The sequence below is a fragment of the Seriola lalandi genome, unplaced genomic scaffold (genome assembly GCF_002814215.2).
Source record: "Seriola lalandi dorsalis isolate HSWRI2012SDOR001 ecotype SW California unplaced genomic scaffold, Sedor1 jcf7180002054742, whole genome shotgun sequence".
NCBI classification, from domain to species: domain Eukaryota; kingdom Metazoa; phylum Chordata; class Actinopteri; order Carangiformes; family Carangidae; genus Seriola; species Seriola lalandi.
The window spans coordinates 28,738-53,822 of record NW_019525295.1 but is presented as its reverse complement, the minus strand read 5'-3'; the positions used below and the strand labels follow the sequence as shown (position 1 = coordinate 53,822).

Below are 25,085 nucleotides of genomic sequence, written 5' to 3'. Positions count from 1 at the left end.
TGATTGTTTCAAAGTCTCGTGATAACAGTGGTTAGGCGTGCGAATGACGCAGTTTGGTGTCAGGAGAGGGGGGGGAACAGAGCAGCAGTGTAGGAAAAGAGGAGGAAGCAGCAAGGATGGCGGAGTCACACCTCTGAAGGTAAAACAGTTATATTATCACAATAACAGTGGACGTTTCATCCCTCACGCAGCACAGTAACGCATCACTCCAAAGTTAACACACTCCTCTGTCTCTTGTTACGGCGTGAATAAGGCCAAAGTGTCATTTTGCGATGGCGAGTACGAACGCACTCTTTTGTTCAGCTTCGGAATGGCCGCTGTTTTTCAGAGTGTTTTCTTTTTTTCCTCGGCTAATATTCAGCACGGGCACCGCGCTTAGATACTATGATGCAGTTAGTTGGCACCTTGTATGCCTTCAGTGGCCGCTGTGAGATACAAGGCACCTCCACCGGCTGTGCTCCTCGGGTGTCTGCTGCCCGATTGCGCTCAGCTGGCTGCAGCAGACGTTTCCTCTCTCGGTCGGACTCACGGCGGACGGGTCGGTCCTCGTCCGACAGCCGCTTTGCTCGGGCCTACACACAGTTAGCCGTGCTTCAGATAAGGCTAACCGATGGGTGTGAGTAAATGTGTCAGGGGAAACCTCCACACCCTTTGCACCTTCTGATACGTACTATAATAGCCGTTTGTTTTAATACTTCATCCCGACCGTGACGGTACTCTTTTGGTTTGATTGCTCGCTGAAATACAGCTAGCTGGTGGGGTAACTTGTCCGCTAGCTGACGTTAGCAAGTTAGCAGTCTGGCATAACTGACGTTTGCTTTGCTGTTGACGTTTAGCTTAGCTGCTTTTATTTCCTGCCTTGTTGTCAGTCGTTTTCGCAGGCTTTTCGCCCGTGTATTTTTCTCGTTTTGAGTATTGGTCGCTGGCGATATGCAGTGTTGATATTTTATCCCAGTCAGTTTGAAGGCTGGCTTGGCTAACATAAGACATTTTCAGCCTACGTGAGTTGGCTAACGACCATTAGTTAGCTAGTTGATGATGGGTTAACAGTCAAACCGTAACGTGTAACATCAGGACTGTCCGCTTCAAGGTAGGCTGTCACACCAGTGACCATGCACTATCGCCAGCCCTGGTGTGTTTAACTCAGGTGTTCATATTATGTAAATTGATTAATCTCGCAAGGCGACTTGACTTTCCGACCTGGTACCGTTTTGTCGGTAATCTGTTTCCAAGGATTTGTCATTGGCGTAGCCATCAAGCTAGCTGCGTCCCGTGGAGTGCTGTGTAGCAGCAGTAGCTGATAGCTGCCACCTCACCTCTGTTTTGCTATTTAACCTCTCATATTAACGCTACACAGATACCCATTTAAACTGACAAGCCCAAATGATTTCTGGTTTGTTGATTCTTTTGCTTGAGCAGTAGCGTACTGTCAAGCAGCAACACAGGAGCTGGGTTTTAGATATATTTCCTGACTCTAAATCTGTAGGGCATTTTGTCATAACCCAGCACTTCGTTACATTTGCTATAAACACGTGCTTGATTTATATTCTCTGATTAGCTAACGTTGATGCATTTCTAATTTGACACAGACTGCACTGTAATGGATAAACAAAAGCTGGAGAACATTAGACAGTTCTGCTTAGGCCTAAATGCACTGGCATTATCAGATGGGTTCAAGATATCCTTAATGGAAATTTCATTAGTCTCTATATGGGTTGCATGTGCCATGAAGTCCAAGTGTAAAGTAGCACTTAATGGTGGTGGGGTTAGTATTGATGGACATGCAGTAGATTTTCGTCAAGGTTGTATACCAGTTGATCTTTATATTTACATCTACTAAATGGCTAGTCATAACTCAATGGAACTCACAACATGTGTGCAAGTTTTGTTACCTGTAAATTTAACATTATCCCACAGCTTTGGCAAATGTACAACTGACATGTTTAAAATTATTTTCCCCACACCTGTGTGGTAGACCGTTGTGAAGGCCAATGTAAGGACTTTAAACAGACACTGAGTGCCCATCAATAGTGCAGTTTTCTGATCAAAAAGACATTTAATGCATGGTCACAAAGTGATTACACCGTTTTGTGCAGAACTAATGGATTATTTACATCTCTGCATATCCCTTTTTCCTTTACTCAGACTGTTAAGGCAAACCAGTCATTGCATTTATGAACAAGTGCACACTTTCTTAAGCCTGCCAGGGATGGAAAAGTTACTGAATCTCACAAACCCCTGGTTTTGTGGTTTTCTAACATAGTTATTACCCACACTTTTTTCTTGTTCCTTTTGTTTTTGTGAAGTCAGGGCTTAATCGGTCATCTAAATATTGAACCTCTGTGCTGCTTTTGCAGAAACCACTGCATTCATTTGAAAGATGCAGCGAAGGAACATGTCCTCTTAGTTATGGTTAATATTTTGTTTGCACAATCTGGACAAAGAAAGACAACAAGTTTTGTATGAGCTACTAAGCTTGTTATCTTTGATTAAAAATTTAATTATTGACATGATAATTAAAAATTACATTACAAATTGTAATAAAATAACTAGGAAATGAAATGCTCCAGTTGGGTCTTAAACTCCTCATCTGGTCTCATTTGGTCTTTCATTAGGTTTGAGAAGCAAACATTAGTCTTTAAATATAGAAATAAATCAATACAGATAAGGTTTACATTCAATTTGTTATAAACAGAATGATATACCAGGGCAGAGACATAGACAGTACAACCATAAAAGGAAGTTGCTTGCACAGTTTGGTTTAGATGGCCCCAGCAATTGGGTTGGTCTGGCTATTCTCATTTTATGTTAATAATTATTTTGTGAACATGTATACATATTACATCCAGTGTTAGAAGTTCATCTCCTTATTTATGACAGGACGGAGCCTTTTTTGTTTACAGAACTCATTCTATCATGTAAGGGGTGCTACTATTGACCCAGCATTTCTTTTACCTAAAAGGTCATATGACCTGTTGTTGTGCGGACTTCATGCTTTGAAGGCCACTTCTAAAGATTAGTCTCAGCAGTCCTAACCTTTTCACTTAGCTCTGATCCTGAGCCAAACCTGCCTCTCTTTTTGCAACAGCTTAGCTTGTACTAGTGCTGGAGAGCTTTAGACAGTCACTAAGGTACAACAGCAACCGAGACTAAACAGAGGAAGGCCGCCAGAGACATTCTGGCTCAGTCTGTCATATAAAGCTCCAAAAGGTTGTGTGTTTCATCTGGCTACCTTTTGAGATGTAAATATTCAATGTGATTGTTGCATCACAGACTTTATTAGGGAAGGCTAAATAGCTAAATGCATGTTTAGGTGGGGCTGTAGGCTTAAAGTAATGTCAACACCCGCTCGGCCATGTTTGTTTAGTAGGAGTAAGTTGGTGTGAGGTTATGCTTAGTACATTCGACAGATTTGCGTGGACTGGCACATCCAGTACCACTTATCTCATGGTACTGACAACCCACCAAACCTGTGGAATTTTTTTTTTTTTTTTTTTCTGTCGCAATGTATGAGGTAGAATATTGTTAAGGCTCCTTTTAATTCTATTTCTTTATTCTTTTTACACATTTAGCCCACAGTAGACCCACCTTAAAATAATATTTTATTTAAATGCATTGGTAGTGTTTTTTTTATTGTACCTGTGGTATTATAGCATCTATTGCAAGAGGAGTGTCAGTTAGGATTTGGTGTGGTGGGCTCTTTTTCAGGCTCATTTTGTTTCCAGCATTAAAAAGTTTTTCAACTAACTGCAGTTCTTTAGAGGTGGGGTTTTTCTGCAAAATGTCACTGACACAGACGAAACGCGCCGAAACATATTTGAAATCACTGACTTCTGCATCAATTTCAAAGGATTGAAATTGAATTGGGCTTTAAAATCAGAAACCTATGGGTGGACCACTCACCTGTTGAAATTCAAAATGCTGAAAATGTTTAAGTGTGAAAATGAAATTGTAAATGTGAATGAATTTTTTTTCTCTCCCCAAAAAGCAAATCTTCGAGGGATTAAAAAGAACCTTGATGACCTTTGCAGCCTGAGAGAACTTCTATCTGAAGGTCCTGGGATTGTATGCAGTTCAGACACTTAAGCATGTGGCCCATGGATGCCACAATCCAGCTACTTCAAAGGATTTTTTCTCCCATGGCATTTTAACAAAGGGACAAAGTATCAAAAGTATCTAAAAAACCTCTGGATCACAACGCCTTTATTTCAAGGATAATAATAAATGTGTGGGCCTGCACAGGGATGTTTTCTTTAAAAGCCTCCTTGGTTGTCTGTGTCCCTTTTTTCCCAAATAAGTAACCTGACAAGAGAGACTCCCATGAGCAACTCTGCAGGAGGCCCGATAACGTCGACATGAGTAGTACTTTAGGCAAAGAAAAAGATTCAAAAGAAAAGGACCCAAAAGGTGGTCCAGCGGGGAAAGAAAGGGAAAAGGAGGCCAAGGCTCTGACTGGCTTGGTCAAGGATGGTGGTAAAGAAACGAAGACCAAAGGGAAAGATGCCAAAGAAGGAAAGAAGGACACCAGCAGCTCAACACCAGGTGTTGCCTTCTCTGTTGACAATACGATAAAGCGGCCAAACCCAGCACCAGGTACACGCAAGAAGTCCAGTAATGCTGAGGTGATCAAAGAACTTAACAAGTGTCGAGAGGAGAACTCAATGAGACTGGACCTATCTAAAAGGTCCATTCATATGCTTCCCACCTCCATTAAGGAGTTGACACAGCTGGCTGAACTCTACTTATACAGCAACAAGCTGCAGAGCCTGCCGGCTGAGGTGGGTTGCCTATCAGGCCTGGTCACTTTGGCCCTGAGCGAGAACTCCCTGACCAGTTTGCCTGACTCCCTGGACTCCCTTAAGAAGCTTCGAATGCTCGACCTCCGGCACAACAAGCTGAGAGAGATACCACCTGTCGTCTACCGGCTGACATCTCTAACCACGCTGTACCTGCGGTTCAACCGTATCACAACAGTAGAGAAGGACATCCGAAACCTATCCAAGCTCACTATGCTCAGCATCCGTGAGAACAAGATTAAACAGCTGCCTGCAGAGATAGGTGAGCATAATGGATGTGTAAAGACAGTACAAATTCCCCAAATTGATGTAGGGCAAGAAGCAAATCGTTCTGCTTAGTGGCCACAAGTTATTTTGGTAGATAGTGGGCTACCATTGGGTTTACAACATTTCACTACTGTTAATTTTCATCCAGAGATTAGGTCATCTTGTGCTCATAATGTTATTATAATGTCAATCATTCTCACACTATGCTGGACCATGAATCCAGCTGGCCATAGTAAGAGAGAGTACTGACTAAAATTTATGATTCTGTGAGTGGGGAATATGAAAAATTTGTTGGTGGCTGTATTACTGACTGTGGGTTACTAAAGGCACTTTCATCTTCACTTTAGTCAACTAAATTTCTGAATTTTGCATGCATCTTTCTGTAGGGGAGCTATGCAACCTTATTACTCTGGATGTTGCCCATAACCAGTTGGAACACCTACCGAAGGAGATTGGGAATTGCACACAGATAACCAACCTTGACTTGCAGCACAATGAGCTCTTGGACCTCCCAGAGACTATAGGTAACTTCAGCATATTTTAGGACTCAAAAGCAAACGTATTGTGTATCTGTCAATGCATAATGTATGTTTTTTGTCTTATTCTACCAGCCTGATTCCAGCTAATTCTTATGAAATTTACAAAGGTAAAAACGTAACAGTAAAATTTTTGGTTTTGTTTCAGGGAATCTGGCGAGCATAAATCGCTTAGGTCTGAGATATAATAGATTATCAGCTATTCCGAGATCATTAGCCAGGTGTCGAGAACTGGAGGAGTTAAATCTTGAAAATAACAACATTTCAGTGTTGCCAGAGGTAAGTAGAATTTGGCATGTAATCTCAAATATAAATGCAGACTAATACTGAATAATGGAAATAATAAGTTTCAGAATTGTTTTCTATTTAGTTTACATCAGTTGTTTCCTGCAGTGCTTTGAAAATGGAAACATCAAACATGAAATTAATTTTGAAACCTCAACTCTTCTGTACCTGTGCTCTAAAATTTATATATTTATACATACATACACACACACACGCACATATATATATATATATATATATATATATATATATATATATATATTCATGTTAAATTCACTTATGCATTGGTACTTTAGCCACAATTGTTTACACCAAAATCACAGTCTTTAATCACAGATATTTTTGCACTGCAGACTGTGCAGAAACTCAGGTTTATCTTGAATACTTGTTTAACATGTATATAGCTTATCCACTTAAATTCCTCTTTATGTCTTAGGGCTACTAATACACATTGTGTACAAATCATAGCCTTTAGTGAGTCCTGTCCTGATCATATTGTCTGTCCTTTCTCTTTTTCTGTACTTGATCAGGGCCTACTTTCAAGTTTGGTCAATCTGACAAGTCTAACACTGGCAAGGAACTGCTTCCAGTCTTACCCTGTCGGTGGACCATCCCAGTTCTCAACCATCTACTCCCTCAACATGGAGCACAACCGTATCAACAAGATCCCCTTTGGTATCTTCTCCAGGGCCAAAGTGTTAAGCAAGCTTAACATGAAGGTATGAATACGTGTATGTTTATCTCCTTGAGGTAAATTCTCCAGTCAGCTATTGTTAAAATTTCTAAAAGATTAAGAAATGATATGATCATCACAAGATATCTAAATCTGTGAATAATAGGCCTTTTTTTATTATTTATTTATTTATTTTACAGCAGACATTTTCACTTGTCATAGTAGAAAAGCATGGGTGTTAACAACAACATTATCAGTGGCTCTGTTTTATTCAAGTGTCCCAGTAAGTCATGACAGCATCACAGTGAGCAAGCATGTACAATACCAGGACCCTGAAACTGAGGCAGCTAAATGGAATTGAATTTTTTATTCACACCTGTGCTTTTCCTGCTGTGTCACAATATCCTCAGTGAAAAAGACCTATGGGATCATTTGAGCTTGAATCGGACAAAGTTTTAGGTCTTAAACAGCTGTCCTGAGAAATGTAGATCTGAGGAGGTAACTGTCTTTAGCATGTTGGAAGTGTTCAATATAATTGAGCCAGCACTGTAAAGGTGGATATAATTGTACACTTCAACAGAAGACGGTCTTATGATGCATCTTTTATTTAAAAAAAGTTTAGCTGTAGACACTTTTTTTTTTTAAACAGCTGTCCTTGAGGGTTAGGCAAAAATCTTTTTGGCATGGTGAGAAGTAGTTTTGGAAATAAAAAATAAATACATTTAGCACACGGGTAGCTGCATCCACTGGTATATGTTAAATGTTAATTGTACCTCTTAAGTTCAACATGATAGAGTGAAGCTATAGTGAGAGAGCAATTATGGATCTTATTTTTCCCAACCATTGCTCAAAGCTAAGACTGTTGAAAAGAGCACCTCCATCGAAGTTTGTATTGGCCTCTAACCAGGCATGTACTGACAGGCATTAAAAAGCCCTTAACTTGTTACATTGATGTATGTCTATACTGGATGTAGTTTGGATTTAAATCTCCATTGGAAACATTTTATCCTGGCGCCAGGCATGGCTGATATTGTCCACTGGTCTGCTCAGTGTCATGAACAGCACTGTCCTTGTGTTGACCCTGTGAATTGTCAGTTATTTTGCTAATAATGGTATTCCATTATCTCCCTCAGGACAACCAGTTAACGTCTCTGCCGTTGGACTTTGGCACATGGACTAGTATGGTCGAGCTTAACCTGGCCACTAATCAGTTGACGAAGATCCCGGAGGACGTCTGTGGACTAGTCTCTCTGGAGGTGAGTATTCAATACACACAGTGTATAGTAGAATTGAAATTAAATAAGTAAATTGTACATTTTGTGCAATCAATATGTGAGAATAGAAGTGACGGGAGACGTTATGTCTACACGTTAAGGCCCTTATCTTGTGAGTGAATCTTTGAGGCTAATGTCTGATGTAATAAACATGGATAGCAGTAGAATTTTGCTTAACAACTCTGACTCAAGGTTGTAGGTTTTGAGTTATTTGGGTTATTATTACTGAACAAACCTATTTCCTCAAAACTATAGTGCCCTAAATGTTGGTTGAAGATAGGGCGCTGCAAATATGGCTGAAAAGTAAAACTTTTTCTAAAGATGTTTCAGTCAGTATTGTTTCCGATTTCTTCATTGATTTTTTTTTTTGTGACATCCTTTGAAAACAATGTGATAATACCGCTAATACAGGAGTGATTGCTGTATTGCTTTGGAAAAAAAAAATCTGATCAAAAAGATGCCAAAGTTTCACTTAAGAATTTTCATTGTCTTCACAGGTGTTAATATTGTCCAATAACCTTCTCAAAAAGTTACCACATGGTATTGGGAACTTGAGAAAGCTACGAGAGCTCGACTTGGAGGAAAACAAGTTGGAATCTCTACCTAATGAAATTGCTTATCTCAAAGATTTACAGGTAAGTTTTCCAGACATGCAGTTCTCTCCCGTGCTACTTGTGGCTCTTTGTTGTTGGGTTTTTACAGGGTTTTGTTTTAGAGAATCTGGTTTGTTTGAGTTGCCATTGGGAACAACAGCTATTACAAAGACTGGGACACATTCCATAATATTTTTTTATCCACATTTACTTCTCACTACTCAGGTCTTTGTTGCTTCTTGTTACTTTTCATGGTATTTGATAAGGCTCATTTTCAGTTCGTAGCTTAGGACTGAGATGCCTGTAAGTGGATTTGAAAAATTCCAGTGGTAGTATTATAAAAGGCACCACAGAAACCAGCGATGGACGTCTTTAACAATCCAGTAAATAAAGGTGTTTTTTGCTTTTGATATATTTTCAGTTATTTGGTTGCTCAAATTAACAGACCAAGAATTACAACCAAGAACTAATGAGAACCTGAATCAATGACCAAAATCAGAATTGGTATCAGTTTAATGTAAATGATACATAATCCCTGAAGCTGACGGAGTGGAAAGATACTCAAAGTTATGTTATGTCATTGCAACAACCTAAGGAATCAAGAGCCATGTCTTTCTGTGATATGCAAATTATTTCGGCTTTAAGGAACACGTTACTGGACATGCTGTCTACCCTTAAGATAATCATCCACAGTTAGCCTCTGCGAGGAGTGGACATTGCTACTGCATATAACTTGATGATAAATGGCTTGACTGACAACCAGAGAGATCCTTTTCACTGTATGTTTGGTAACTTGGAATATTGGTCACATCATGTCTTGCTGAGTTTTTTTTTTTACTTTTATGCAATATTCAGACTTTCACCATGTCTACCATGTAAATTAATTTTTATCACTGAGTAACAAGTCCTTCCAAAAACATCCTGTCCTCTCACTCTCTGTATTAGAAATTGGTGTTGACAAATAATCAGCTGACTACGTTACCCAGAGGCATCGGCCATCTCACCAACCTGACTCATCTGGGATTGGGGGAGAACCTGCTGCAACACCTTCCTGAGGAGATTGGTAAATACTAATTTCAGCAGCTACTGTACTGTATCAGTGACACGCTCAGGGCTTCACACACTATCAAAATAATGTCAGTGAGTGATGGTGGGGAACCAGAACTGATCCAGGGACATTTCCCTGTGAGTGACTTGATTCTGTGTCTAGAAATGGAAATTCAGAAAACTTGACTGATTGTTTAAAAACACAACTTTGACTTTTGGCACATAATGTTGTTACTTTAAAACACCTTGTATCATAAAACTAAAGACTAAAACATTTTTTCACAAAGTCCAGAACAAGTAAGTTGTTGCTTTTTTTATTTTAAGTGTTGTTTCCTGATAAAAGCTAAACTTAACCATCAGGATTTAAGAGCTTAACAGTTGACAGTATGTCCGTCCTCTGACCCTTCCTCCAAGTGATTGGACCAACCCCGGCTAGGCTGGTTACTGCTGAAGTTAAGCCAGAGATTAAAATAGTTGGAGGAAGGAGCTAAAGGTGGTTGTATTTTTAGAGTATTCAGACTGGGCACAGAATTGAATGATACCTGTTGCATTGTCGCTAGTAATTTGCTAATTTTTTAAGATTTGTGTCCTTACTGACGATCTTGAGATGTACCCGAGACTAGATGAAGGTCATGCTGGTCTCTTCAGCATCACTTCCCCTCGGCTGGTGCCATAGTTGAACTTCTTTCAGATCTCATCCACACATCTTTATCATGTCTTTCCAGGGGTGGAACAAATAATTGATACAGCAATATAAAGAATTAGAGCTAACATGATTAGACAGAAAATGAATCACAAACTATTCTAATTAACAATTGTCGTCTTTTTTAAAGCAAAAATACCAAACAGTGAGGAGTTGCTGCTTTCTATTGTTATATGAAATAGTAAATATTATACTATACTACTTATACTACTTATGTTGGATCCTCAGAATTTTGATGTCCATCCCCCACCCCACTTTTTTCCCCTCATATCATAGACTAAATGATAAATTATGAAAAAGGGCAGAATAATCAATAGTGAAAATAATCATTATTTGAAGATACACTGAGATTCAAAAGTCGGAGATTACTTTCCCTTTCAAGTGAATGGGAATTACTATTCACAACTAACAACAACTTCCTCAAAGTTCATGTTTAAAATGATCAAATTTCAGGAAAATGTAGTATAACCATAGAATCGAGTCTTGAGAATCTTGTTGACATGACAGCATCAGCTGCAGTTAACACCTTAACTAACACTAGCTGATGTCTGTCCTCAGGTACACTGGAGAACCTGGAGGAACTGTACCTCAACGACAACCCCAACCTGCACAGCCTCCCGTTCGAGCTGGCCCTCTGCAGCAAGCTGTCCATCATGAGCATCGAGAACTGTCCCCTCAGCCACCTGCCACCCCAGATTGTTGCGGGAGGCCCCTCCTTCATCATCCAGTTCCTCAAGATGCAGGGTCCATACCGTGCCATGGTCTGAGCCAAGAGCAGCTCAATCCCAGTCCTACTTGACTCCAAACCCTCCACTTGCTCTGCACCCTCTCGCCTGCCGGCCCCCATTACGTGTACCATACACTGTAAAGAAAACAGACTCGCCACAATCAGTGTCAGGGGCAAAAGAAAGGAGGAGGAAGAAAAGGAAAAGTTTTCTTTCACCATCCTTGGGCAGAAACAAGGTGAATTTTGGAGACTTGACTTCTGTGTTACTCCAGAGTTTATCACGGTCATTTTAGGACCCCAGCCACCCCCTGCTCATCTTTCATTCCGAATCATACAAGAGGAAAATATTTCCATCTCTTTGCCAAAACTGAAGATATATAAAGTTATATATATTGAGTAACTGTGAGCTAAGTGGCAAGTCTTTTAACCATATAAACCATGCTCCCATTGCCAATGTATTTACAGTAATTACAAGCATCTATTATGTGAGCAAGGATACAATTGTATGCAAAAACAAACAAAAAAAGTCTTTTGAACTTCACATTTACTGCTGCTGCCGTAATTTTTAACTGTCATCTTTTCTTTATTCCCTTTTTTTTTATCATCTTCCTTGAGATAACTTATGACAATTGCTTCTTGACCATAGAGAACAAATGTCTAATGATGGTGTGTTTATAATTTTTTTTTTTTTTTTTTTTTTTTTTTTTTTTTTAATTTTAAAGTTATTATTTTATTTTTTTTTTACCTTTTTTATGTTTTTTTTTTAAACTGTGCCTATGTTTAGAGTGATCCAGTGGTTCATTTCTAAACACAATTGTCCATGATAATACAAAGTTATAAATTATTTCAATAATTCTTTTTTTATTACTGCTGTTTTTTTGTTTTTTTTTTTTGTTTTTTGTTTTTTTTTTTACTTTTGCTCTTGCATTAATCTGTTAAAGCAGGTGATATCAGTTGTAAAATAGGGTGATTGGAGATCTTTTTAACAAATAGCAGCAGTAGTTGTTCAACATTAAGCTAGTAATGTATACATATGAGAAATGCCAATCATACATGCTTGGCGACAAAAAAAGAAGCAAGTTGGACTTGAATGGGTGTCGCTCCGACCCCCGTCTATATTGCTTTTGTGTGACAAAAAGGTATTGAAAAAAGTCAAACATGGTGATGGGATAAATGATAGGAGATGCTTTTATATATGTAAACAAATCCTGGTTGTTGCCTTGAGTGCAATTTTTAGTTATGTTTACTTGTTTGATATTACCTTCAGTGTTGGGCTGCATAGCTGTCATCCAGTTGATCATTGACCAACATATCAAGCGTTTTTAAAAAGACGTTATTTGGGTCTCTGGAGCAAGTGGTGAGTGAATCAGAGCTTCAAACAAGGTTTCATAATAAAACATTGACAGGTAAATTCTTCTTGACACTTCTTTTTTGTTACTATCTTTAATTTTTCTGCAGTCTTTTTTTGTTTGTTTTTTAACAGGGCCTACCAAGAATCTTAATCACATGATGGAAAATGTTCCCTTGATTTAGATAATTTTTTAATATCTCCTTTTGTCCCACACTGTCCTTGCAATGCTGCTGCTCTTATGCACTTTTTTAAAAGACATTGGCATCCTCTATATTAAGACAAAAACACAGTAGCCTCTCATTGGTTATTTTGAATGGGGGCATTTTTGTTTCATAAATAAGTATTTTATCCGTTCAACAGTTTATCAATTAAATATAAATGTTGAGTTTCACGGGCTCAGAATATACAAGTAATTTTCTTTGGGGAGGTTTTATCCTGTCAAACTGTAAAAGGGTTTGTGTGGCTATGATATGGTTTAAAATTCCCATATCCTGCTTTCTCCATCGCAAGTAAAATGGCTTAATGCAGTTCAGATCAGCATTGTTTATTTGAAATCTATTTACATTGAGTGTTTTTTTTTTTTTTTTTTTTTTTTTCCTAAATGATGAAATGTATATTCAGTTAGTATTATTTCAAGTGACTGTACATTAAAAGTCCCAACAAAAGGTAATCAAACCAAACATTTTTTTTTTCATTTTTTAAAATGTGTTGCATCCCAACTCTATATTCAATCATGATTCTGTTTTGTATTGAAATGTGTGGGTCTACTATTTCTTTGCAGCAGCTTGGTGTGTTTTGTGTGGGCTGTGATCCGGTCTCCTCCACAGGAGGCCTGAGTGATGAGAGCACCACAGCTCACCTCTGCGTGGGGTCGGGTATGGGGGGAAACAATGTACCGCTGCTTCTAATTTACCAGCAGAACCTGTTGCTGCTTTTCTTGGACTGAAACATATGCTGTACAAGACGGGAGGGGAGGAGCTGGGGAGGGCAGGAGGTGGGAAACGATCCACTCCCAACACTGATACAGACTTCACTCGAAAAACCTGACGAGGGACAAATCCACTGACCTTTTCGATTTGGCCCGGTGGTTTTCTCTCAGATCAAATCGTTTGGACACAACGATGAGACAACACAACAAGGTGCATATTTGAGCTTAACGCAGTTACAGTACAAGACTGTCAGAAAAAGACAAAAAAAAATTGTAAAAAGGGCTTTCTGTGTTCATGCTCAACAACACACCGGAGGCATTGCATTCCTGGGTTTTATATAAAAGCTTTGGAAGTTTCTTTTTTTGTGTATTTTATTTACTTTTAGCTGTAAACAATTGTGTGAAAAATGCCTTCAATGAGTACTCAAGGGTGAGATGTGCATTAGGTATGCAGCAAGAGTGCTGTGACCCATTTTTACATTCAGTCTCTCTGTTTTTACTTTGTTCTTGTGCCATTCTGCAAGGTTGAGAATGCCAGTGTATGAAGACGCAGAGGATGATGGGGGGGGTGGGGGGCAGAAACTGAACTGGGCTAATTGACCAGAGAGCATTTATCAGATCCTGGAATGTAGTTTTGATGTGCTGTGGAGGAGATGGAGATCACCGACTGGCCCGTTCAGTTAAAGGTGTGACCTGTTGTTGGATCAAAGTGATGACGATGTATTACATAGTGGTGCATCCAGAAATAATCGGAGTATAATTGGTGTTTATTTTTCTATTGTCTGTGATTTTAGGCCATGGAGAGCATCGCAGAATCAAAGTCATTTTGCACCTTTTGCTTTTCTTTCTTTCTTTTTTTTCCTCCTGGATCATTCAGCTTGTCTTTTTCTTGCCTGGTTATTTTGTACAGGAAACAAGCATGTTGAACACATATTTGACATGATTTGGCTGGGTCAGAATCGGGCGTTTTTGCATAGAGGACTTCGAAATAGTGGCTCTTTGGTGTATCTGCAAATGCTCCCTTTTTGTATATTGCAAAGGGTATCGAAGCATTGTGTGGCAATGCTTATCCTACTTAATCTACATTGACAAGCAGCCTTAATGGTCTTTTTTTATGTGTTTGTTTGGCTATTCCTTGTGTCTATGGCCACTGACTGTACTTGATGACAAGCAACTGGTCGTTACAATGTAAATTTGGGTCTAGATTCTTTCTGTCTTATTTTTCCTTTTACTCTGTACAGTAATCTGATGTTACGGTAGACTCAGTATTACAAAATCTGTAATGTGATGAGAGTTTTACAAAAAGACAAAGAGTGCAATGGAAGATAATGCCATTATGCTACCAAGTGGATGTGCATTAGCTTGCGTCTCACTTGTCTTTGGCATTAAAGGGGAATTCCACCAAAACTGACTTGCATTGTTATTCTGTAACGGCAGATCTTTTTTTTTCCAACTTTTTCAACCTTTTTTTTCTTTTTCTTTTTCATAAATTTTTCTTCACAAGTCATATCAGATTTGAGTCATGAGATTGTAAGATCGGGGGAAATAAAATTATGTGACATCAACTTTGATAGCCTGAGATAGTTGAAAACTGAAGACTTTTTTTCTTACCACATCTATATAAAAAAATGCAGTTTTGGAAAGGAAGGAAAAACACTTTGTCTTGAGAAAAGACACAAACACAACTTAAATTTTTTTTTAGTTTTTTTTTTTAGTTAGCTTGATGTTGTCGGATCACTTGTTCCGTCATCTTGAGCTCACATAACCACATAAATACCCACTTTTTTCTGATTAAACCAATCCAGCTTTGGTGGAATGGCCCTTTAATGTGAAGCTGCCTGCTCTCTCCCACTGTGTACCTACCTGAAACCCTGAATCCCACCCACAAGAACTCCCACACACACCCCACTATACTATCTCCATACATTTACTTGACTGCCTTATGCGCACCAAGCAGAACCTTTATGACCGTTTGATTTCATCAACAGAGACAGATAATCACTTTTCTTTATTTCTTCCATTAACGTCAGTAAAGGGATCTGGGTCCACGGATTGTTGAAGCAAAGCTTTCGGGTCAGTTGTCTCTTGACTGGATGAGCAGATGCAGACATGACTACCTCTATGTGAGTCTCCATTGCTAACCACAGTGACCAAGATCCAGTCTGAGGTGTTTCTACCTGTGTACATACTGTACAAAGCCGCAGGTTGACAGCAGGAACTTGGATTTGGACCAGCAATTCAACAACAATTTGTTTTTATTTTGGTTAGATGCCTTTACTGAGTATTATTTGGCAAATGAAAAAGAGGAAAAAATACACTGACTTATGTGCTTGGTTGTAAATGACAAACTTTATCAATGCCGCCCCATTGTAAGACAGTTATCCTGAATCCAACTAGTTGCAGAGTGCTACTTTGCAAATGAGTGAAAATGACCATGTTTGGTGATGTTCTGTACATACATCTTTTTAACTGTAATAAAACGATAAATATTTACAAATTTATGATGTGTTGTGTGTGTGTATATTTCAGTTAATGCGAAACAAATCTGAAGTTATTTTTGTTGCCTCGTATCTTTTCATGCTGCCTCACAGAAAAGTTTTTTTTATTTTTATTTTTTAGTCTCAATTAAGATGGACACTGGAAGTATTGACTTTATTGCAAAAAGAACTAAGTGGATATTTTCTTAATGTAAAGGATAAAAATGCTTTGTTACTTAAAAAAAGTAACCATTTACATTTTTAATGGAGATTTATTTTTAATAGTAAAGTTGATAGTCAGCCAAAAATCTTTTAATGACTGATAAATATTGACCTTTTTGTTGTTGTTGTTGTAATTATTCATTTTGATGATCATCAAAGCTTTTTGTCATAATTCACAGAGTAGTACTTTTGTTGTTCAAAATCAACAAATTTATGTGATGTTGGCATGCAAGCGGGGCAGCTGACCAACAGGTGTTACCACTGACCTGTGTCTGAGCCGAACCTGTTCCTGGAAATATTGTTGTGAATCAGTGTTCTTCCTGCACAGTTACAAAAATATAATTCAGAGAACAAACTTGCAAACACTACTGAGAACCATATGCAGAAGTAAACACATGATCGCTCCTGTCCTGCCTGTTTGTATTTTCCATCCAGCATTTCTCACATATAATTTACAGCTTTTGTCATTTAGATCAATGAGAAAATAAATATAAATAAATATAAATATAAATAAAAAAAACTATTTTGAAGGTGTAGTCTAAAATGTGTGTTGTTGCTCTTCTCTTCAACTTGATCACAGATTGTTGAAATAACAGCAAAACCTTCTCAGTCAATCCTGCTCCGTTTATTGATTTAAGTTTCCGTGGTTACTTTCCTATCACTCTCAATACAGAATGTGTAAAGAAAGATTGTTTACAGGGCAGTACGCCACCGGTATACTTTAAATAAATGTTTTTATATTTATTTCTGTTGCTACTTTATTTCTCAGCAGTGGCCTGAGCTGTGTCTCTGCTCCAGTGCAGCACCGCCCCCTGCTGGTGAATCAAAGTAGTTAATAGTTCTCTAATATTCAGAGCCTCACCCGCCACGGAGCATGATGACTACTGTAACACTGCCACCTGAAAGTCAGTGATGTCACAGGCAAATGAACACAGTCAATCATCTTGTCTTGATTCACCAAACTGTTGAGTTGTGTAACCCCCTCCCCCCCTCTTTTTTTTTTTTTTTTTTTAACTAACTTACCTGAAAAAACAACAAAAGTATGTTACTTAAAAGAGACAAGCCTGAGCGCACTGGCCTCCCCATCCTCTCTGACTTGTCATATCTCTCTGTAAGCAACGTTTTTATTATTATTGTTATTATTCATTTTCCCACGGACGCGTCCGCCGGAAGCTGGGAGGCTCTTGCAGGAGACGACAGGTGTCACTGTATCCTTGCGCTTTGTCTGCGCCCTCATGCATCAACAGGCGCCAAGACAAGGAGATGTTTACCCAAAAACAGCCAGCCAGTGCAGCGGACATACGGCTGCTGTTATTTTACCAGCCTGGACAGACAGGATTATCACGCTGAAATGAGGCGCGTGCGTGTGCGTGTGTGTGTGGAGAGTGAGAGACAGAGAGAACGCTGTCTCACAGGTGGGCGCTTTAAATATTCATTTCCAGGTAAAAGCCTTTCACACACAGCTTTCAGATACTTTGTGGTTCCTGAACTCAGCTGGTAGATGGATATCAAATAATCCACCAGGTTTTATGTTATGCAAAGTGAAAATGTATGTCAGTAACACTCAGGTTTTGAAAATCCTCCTCAGGGTCAGGTGACACGCCTCCGTTTCCTGCAGGAACAGGTGTGTGTGTGATCCTCCACAAACTTCAATTATTTCGTTTTGAGGTGTAAAAAGAACTAAAAGATTAGAGGTAATGCTGTATTTCAGATACTAAGTTTCCTGGAAACACAAGTTACAGGAAAAAAAATTCCTTGAAAGAAAAGCTCCATTTAAGCCCAAGTAAATTCATCTATTGGAATTTGTCCTATGTGTGTTGAGCTGTATGTTTAATTGTAGACAAATTTCATGTTTATGCATATTTAACTAACCTCTACTGACTAAAAAATGTATTGGAATTAATTAAGTGGAAAAGTTCCACTTGAACACCGTCCTTCTTATTAAGAAACATCTCGGATGTCAAGTGTTCGTAAGAAGAGATCGCATCTAACATCTAAAAGAGTGATTTTTAAATGGTCTTTTTTTCAAATCATTCACATCATAATTTCTTAAGAAAATTCTGCATACTTACAGCAGAAATTGAATAAATGTAATATTAAAGGAATATTAAATTCATAATCAAGGCCAGACAGAAAAAGGCACAACTGAGATAAATACTACTTTGAAAAAACAAGTTGTAAAATTGTACCACTGATCCTCTGAGGACTTATCTTTTTTCTCTCTTTTGAGTTCGTTCCTGACCTATATTTTTAATATTTTTATTTCATAGACAGCAGTATAAACACTCGCAGTAAACACCATCAAGTCATTGTCGAATTTGTGTGTGAGTAGCAGAAACTACATTAAAACAAAAGTAGTGGGCACCATGCTGAGTCTTGTACCGAATGTGACCACGGTGAGGAGTGTACGCTGTGTCCTCCCCAGTTTCTCAAGAATGTCCCCCTCGAGTCGAACCTCCCTGAGTGAGTTTTAATTTTACCACAGAAGAGAAACACAAACAGTCGATTGAACTGTGTAAGTGAGAGTCACAGCCTTTGTGGTAAGAAGGAACTCCAGTTACAGGAAATTTGGAAAATTACAAATCCCCTGATGGTCTAAAGAAATGTTGTTTCCTTTTTGTGTATTTGCTGGAAACAATGATCAGTTATCCATCTACAAAAGTGGAGGGAATTAGAGTTGGATTGTGATTTCAAAGTGATATTGGCTACAAGCAAAACCATTTAACTTGATCACAGGTAAGCTACAGAAAACTTTGCAATAAATAATGAAACTGAATCTTTTTGTACATTTTTTGTAACACGTAGCAGTAATATTTAACTCAATACATATTTATTTAGTGAGTTTTAAATCACATTCAGTTTTATAGTGACTTGTAAAAGTGTAAATCTCCTGCACACTGTCGCTTACTGCTGGTCAGTCAAATTGAAAACTCAGTCCAGTTTTCAGCTAATAAACAAGACAGTTGAACTGTTAAACCTCGGCTATCACCTGCCGCATCTTAATTATGTGGGGAAATTAAACAAGATGGAGCTATTCGTGGACATGATGTACACATCACATGACAGCTAAATATGATCTAGTTAAACAGCTCTGGGCAGATCAGTGTTGACTCCACGGATTTCACCAAATACACATCATGCTGTGCATGTGAAACTGTTTACACACAGAGAAGGCCTGTGTAGCTTTAGAAATGTAGCCCTACGCACAGCTACGTCATGTGATGAACAGTAAAGAAATGTTACAGCTCCCAGCCAGTCTAAAAGCGGGTTGGACCTACAGGCCAACCACAATCATTCAAAATACACACTGTGGGAAGCTTCCAGACTCCCCAACAAGAGATTACATTTCTTTAGACGTAGACCTCAGCACTGTGAGGGTGAAATATAACCTGCGCCTGCTTGTATCGCTGCTACCAAGTCACACCTGTAAACCCCACAGTACCCTCTCAGATGTTTCCTTTAGGCAAACCTCCCTCACATACAGGTCTGTGACTCAGTCTGAGGTCGGCTCCAGACCATGTCCGGGGACTCCCACCTGTGTTACACATGAAGTGTAAAAGGTGGATAGATAAATTAAGTTTGGACAAAGTAATAAAAAGCCTCTGCTGATATCCAGGTGGTGTGGCTCTGGTTGCTGCTTAGCAACGGAGTCCAGCTGCTGCACTGCAAAAAATGTCTGTCCCAACAGTAGTTTGATCTTTAAATAGTAAAGTCAAGGAAAAAGACAAAAGCCAACTTGTGCCCCCCCCCACAAGTTATTTTCTCATCTTAACAAAGTAGATACTGACAGTTCACTTCATCAGAAAATGAAAACTGATTCCAGTTTTCCAGTTCTGAGCTGAGGAAGTTAAAGTTGAAATATAAAAAACATTTTTAATGCTCTCCAGCTTACCTATTTTCAAATTAAATAAGGCTTAAACTGATGACACTGAACAGTGTGCAGCAACCGACTGATGAATGGTCACATATACTGTAGCTGGACAAAAAATTCAGACATACTTTTTTTTTCACTTAGAAACTAAATTCCTGATGATGTTTGAAAAAAATCTATTGTAAAACAAAAGCTCTGCTGTTCTCATTTGACTTTGATTGATGAATTTCTCTATTGAACTTTTATTCTCCTAATTAGTTTCAGACTACTTATTACTACACTGGAACTGTATTTGTCTTGTTGTATTTGTATGTTGATCTACCGCATTTCTTCACCTTATGTAAAGCACTTTAACTTGCCTCTGTGTTTGAAAGCTGCTGTGCAAATATACTTACCTTGATCATCTAAATAGCTCTCGGCGATTCTCTCGGTATTTACTTCTTCTTCTTTCTTTCTTTCACTTTCTTCTCTAGACATAATGGCAGAAGCACCTACAATATGACAGAAAAAACTAAAGCAAAACACCAACATCAACTATAACCTCAGAGAGGACCACTTTACTGAACACTAACACTGTCAACATGATGTAACTGATGCAATTAATTTTTTTCATCAAAATGTTTTATCATCACTATTATATATGTATTGTTTTTTATTATATATGTATATTTATTTATTATCATTATGTAGCCTATGATGTATGTAGGTAAACGTGTGTATACATGTTGATTTATACGCGTATAGTTAATATAACAAGCAACTTACATCACATTGTTTTACTGTAGCTGTGTGTGTAGCTGTTATTTCGTTCAGGAGCTGTACCTCTATGTGATCTATGTCTTGTATGTCCACGTGTGCATAGACACATTTACATGGCTTCGTTTTTTTCATTCTTGTCCTGCTTTTAATCTCCGTCACTGTTCTACTTCCAGCTGATGTTATTGCCTTCAGTGTCCCATGTTATCAGACCCACATGTCTGTCGGTGTTGACACTCGGTGGACGCACAGTGACCCGGTGAGCGGGACACTTTTTGCAGCGTGCGGGCTATAAAGAGAGGGAGTGGCGCACTGGTTAACACTGAGGAGAGAGACTCCACACGCAGACAGCAGCACGGCAGCGCCCGGGATAACATGATTAGCTCTCTATTAGGTCCGCTCCTGAGCACAACTAGATGCAGCACAGGGATCATAGTGTGTCCAGAGAGAGGAGACACAGAGGAAAGAGTTGACGCCTCAGCTGCCACATGGATCTTCTCTGCTTCCTATTGATCTGCCTAAAGAAGTTACCCACTGACAGTTTTTTTCATGCCCGTGCGTCTCTGGCACTGGAGAGGTTGTGTCACCGCTGGTTGCCCCAGGTAAGATTATTTCACACTTCAAATGCCTTCTTTTCTTAGTGTTTTTAAGGGAGAGCGCTGATATAATGCTTGAGCTCATTATAATAGTCATAGCATAAAAGACACGTTATAAGTGTCAATATAAAGTGTAAGTATGTAGCACCGACAGATCTAATTTCTCCTCTTGTTTCCTCATATTTTCAGATGAACTGACAGCACTTTAAATAATTAGTGCTTACCCTTGTGGAGGCAGTGCACGATGAAAGAGAGAAATCCGGCTGGGAAAGCTTCAGAGGAGTGATTCAGTTCCTGCCTTTCTCAGCCCTGCTCTGTCCTTCCTGGTGGATGATATTTGTTAACCTCTTCTGAACCCAGGAAGTGGGCCAATCTGCTCCAATGGAGTTTAACAACGAGACCAACCTGACTCTTCCAAAGGTGGCCTCTTACAGCCTCCAGATGTCCCTGCCGCTCACTGTGCTGGTGGGGCTCATGATCCTGCTGACAGTGTTTGGTAACGTGCTGGTGGTCATAGCTGTGTTTACAAGCCGAGCCCTGAGGGCTCCGCAGAACTTATTCTTGGTGTCTCTGGCGTCAGCGGACATTTTGGTGGCTACACTCGTGATGCCATTCTCCTTGGCCAATGAGCTCATGGGATACTGGTACTTTGGCGAGGTGTGGTGTGAAATATATCTGGCACTTGATGTTCTTTTCTGCACCGCCTCCATTGCCCACCTCTGTGCCATCAGCTTAGACCGCTACTGGTCCATCACGCAGGCTATCGAGTACAACCTAAAGAGGACGCCGCGCCGAATTAAGTGCATCATCTTCATCGTGTGGGTCATTGCAGCAGTTATCTCTTTCCCGCCACTAATCACCATGGAGAAAGAAAACAACGAGAAGGACCGTGTGTGTAGGATCAATACTGATAAGTGGTACGTCATCTCCTCCTGCATTGGCTCCTTCTTCCTCCCCTGTGTCATCATGGTGCTGGTCTACGTGCGAATCTACCAGATTGCTAAAAAGAGGACGCGGGCCCCTCCAGGAGACAGGAAGCAGAAGGAGATGCCAAAGACGCCCACCATCGCTGCTGCCAACCCAAAGGAGAACGGTGTGGGCGCTGATGACCGCCTCTGCCATGAGAAACTGAACGGCGAGCAGGACATCGAGCTGAAGAAGGAAGTGGTGGAAGGAGAAGGAGGAGCAGATGAGCAGAAAGGAGAGGTCAACGGGGTGGACATTGATGAGTCGTCGTCGTCTGACCACAAAGTGAACAATCCCTGCTCAATCAAAAAGAAATCAGCCAAGGGGAAAACCAAACTGAGCCAAATCAAACCGGGGGACAATGACGTCCAAAGGCGGGCGCCGAGCACCAAAGGCAGCCGCTGGAAGGGCCGCCAGAACCGGGAAAAGCGATTCACCTTCGTCCTCGCCGTGGTCATTGGAGTGTTTGTCATCTGTTGGTTTCCCTTCTTCTTCACGTACATGCTAATGACGTTGTGTGAGTCCTGCCCTGTACCCGACACCTTGTTCAAGTTCTTCTTCTGGTTCGGTTATTGCAACAGTGCGCTGAACCCCATCATTTACACCATCTTCAACAATGACTTTAGGAGGTCATTTAAAAAGATACTGTGCAGGAGGGACACCAGAAGATATGTATGACGGACTCCATCTTCATGTACATACTTTTTTTTTCTACTGTTGTACATAAATTGTAAAGTACATAGACCATTGTGCATGGATCACTGGCTTGTGAATGCTCTAGGTGTAACTGCTTGAAAAGGCTTTCCCAGGATGAGCTTTACGTGCAGCATCTTCTTTTCAGAACATCCACCACCCACAGCCTCGACACCGACCACGATCACGCACAGAGAGGTCTGAACTGAACAGAACACCACAGTGAAACCATGTTTTTATTGTAAATGTTATTTTTATTTTTATAAAAGAAACAAACATTGTGAAGTCCATGATATGTGTTGTAATTTACCACAGTATGCTATATAAAATAACCTGTCTGAATATTTGTGTCTATTTTGATTTTGGTGGTGATGATGATGATGGTGATGATGATGATGATGATGATGATGATGATGACAAAGTGTGGGAAAAATGTCAGCTCTTTAAAGAATAAAACCCATTACCTGAACTGGTCTCAAGGCTTCAAAGCAAGCTAAAACATCAGGTTGGTGACTTTATCTCATTGTATATGTTACACTGTGTTGTCACACACATATCCACACACTCATGCACACACACACACACACACACACACACACACACACACACACACACACACACACACACACACAAACAATAGAAGCTGGGAAACAGAGAAAAGGGTAGCAATAGAGTCAGCTATAGGTAACATTTGAGTCTAAATTTGCTCTCAGTAAAAAGTGTTAAGTGAGAGTTTTGAAAATGAAAAGCTGTTTTGATCCATGTGAAGGTGTGAAAAGGTGGATGAGGAGGATAAACCCACAAGTCCTCTTGTACCGTGAATTGGAGAACAGAGTTTAGCCCTTCAGCTGTACTCCAACAGAAAAGTGCAAATTCTCCGGTCTGTTGAATCTGACCTTTGCAAGAGCTTAGCTCTTAATGAGCCTGAATGGAATATGTGCAAATGTTCTTTGGTCCTTGGTTTAATCATGTTTGTGATTAGATAGAGGTCCTTTATCTGAGATGTCAGAAAATTAAATTACATTTTTAATCTTTTTTTTCTCTCTAGTGTGTTTGCTTAGGCTTCAGATTTCAGAGTCGGTTCATGAATCAACTGTGAATGATGAATACAGTTGTAATGCAAGGCTCAGGAAGAGGAGAAGTAACGGTTCATTTGCCGTTTTGTGTTACCACGGTATGCATCATTAAGTAAAGACATGGAGCCCGTCAAACCAGAACCTGATTGACTGGTCTCTCTCCCTGTCTTTACTCTGCCCTCTCTATCGGCTCAAGGAGAATGAGTGAATAAAACAAAGGAGCGACTATCATCTGTGCAGTGAATACAGAGACTATATCTTTTCCCTGTGGAGGTAGTGTAAGTAGATGCATTCCTTTTGACAGTCAGGAAGACTGCTGAGCGGCACTATCCTCAGAAAGCTAAGCGGCTCTTCTGGGAGTTTCTCTATCAGTATCTCCACCGCCTCGTGCAGCAGAGCCTGGTGTGCGTGCTTGTACTCAGTTGTTTCCCTGCACGTTTACAAAGTGTGTAAGTGTGGTGAGCCTGTGAGAAAGAGCGAGTGTATACGTGTGAGAATGTGCATGTGTATTTGCAGCACATGTAAACACATGGGGTGAGCTCCCACTGGACAGACAAGTTTGCTGAAGTGGCTCCGACGCTCCGTGTTCAATTTGAATTGGAGGAGAAATTTTGTGGGAGACTGTGGGATGATGTCAACAACAACAAGGGGGGAAAAAAACACGATTACTTAACAGAAAAGTCAAACATCGGGATCCAGCTTGAGAAGAGATGAAGGTGTCTGACAGTCGGAACACATTCACATTAAAGAGATGCCATCTCGGAAAACTTAACAAAGGTGAAGTTATTTAGAAGGAAAGACCCTTGAATGTGTTCCTACCTAAACTGCTGCTATTTATTTTCAAATCAAAGGATAGGTTCACATTTTTAAACTCTGTCACAATACAACACTCACATTTTACATAACATTGGAAGAGTTATCGGTTGGTGTAATCACTCCCTCTCTCCTTATTTGTCATGTGCAATTGCATTCCTAGTGCAACTCATGATGGGGGACAAAACAGATAGTCCTCATTCTGAGCAAAAATACTTTCTTAAAGTGACAGTGTGTAACTTGTAGAACAAATAATTACACATTCCTCCTCTAACACGAGAAAAGTAGAATTCATAAGCAATAAAACATGAACTTCTTCTGTTAGTTACACTCAGGCTTCTCTGACACAGCCTGATGTGGTCTGGTATGACCAGTAGTTTATGGTGGCTAGTGTTAGCAAACTTTGGATGAATACAGTGTTGTGTAACTCACATT

The 25,085-nt window shown here is 39.7% G+C and overlaps 2 protein-coding genes across 2 annotated transcripts; both read left to right on the top strand.

Moving 5' to 3' along the window:
• The first annotated feature begins 49 nt into the window (after positions 1–49).
• Positions 50–15,681, top strand: shoc2 (SHOC2 leucine rich repeat scaffold protein). Its single transcript, XM_023424553.2, has 9 exons — positions 50–139; positions 3,989–5,058; positions 5,450–5,587; positions 5,748–5,878; positions 6,415–6,603; positions 7,691–7,813; positions 8,329–8,466; positions 9,370–9,487; positions 10,733–15,681. The coding sequence occupies exons 2-9, from the start codon at positions 4,356–4,358 to the stop codon at positions 10,939–10,941; spliced, it is 1,749 nt and encodes a 582-aa protein (XP_023280321.1). The 5' UTR covers positions 50–139; positions 3,989–4,355; the 3' UTR covers positions 10,942–15,681.
• Positions 15,682–20,572: 4,891 nt separating this feature from the next.
• On the top strand, positions 20,573–23,797 carry adra2a (adrenoceptor alpha 2A). The gene is made up of 2 exons (XM_023424552.2): positions 20,573–21,108; positions 21,292–23,797. Exon 2 carries the CDS (start codon positions 21,484–21,486, stop codon positions 22,744–22,746), a length of 1,263 nt encoding a protein of 420 aa, XP_023280320.1. The 5' UTR covers positions 20,573–21,108; positions 21,292–21,483; the 3' UTR covers positions 22,747–23,797.
• The last annotated feature ends 1,288 nt before the right edge of the window (positions 23,798–25,085 follow it).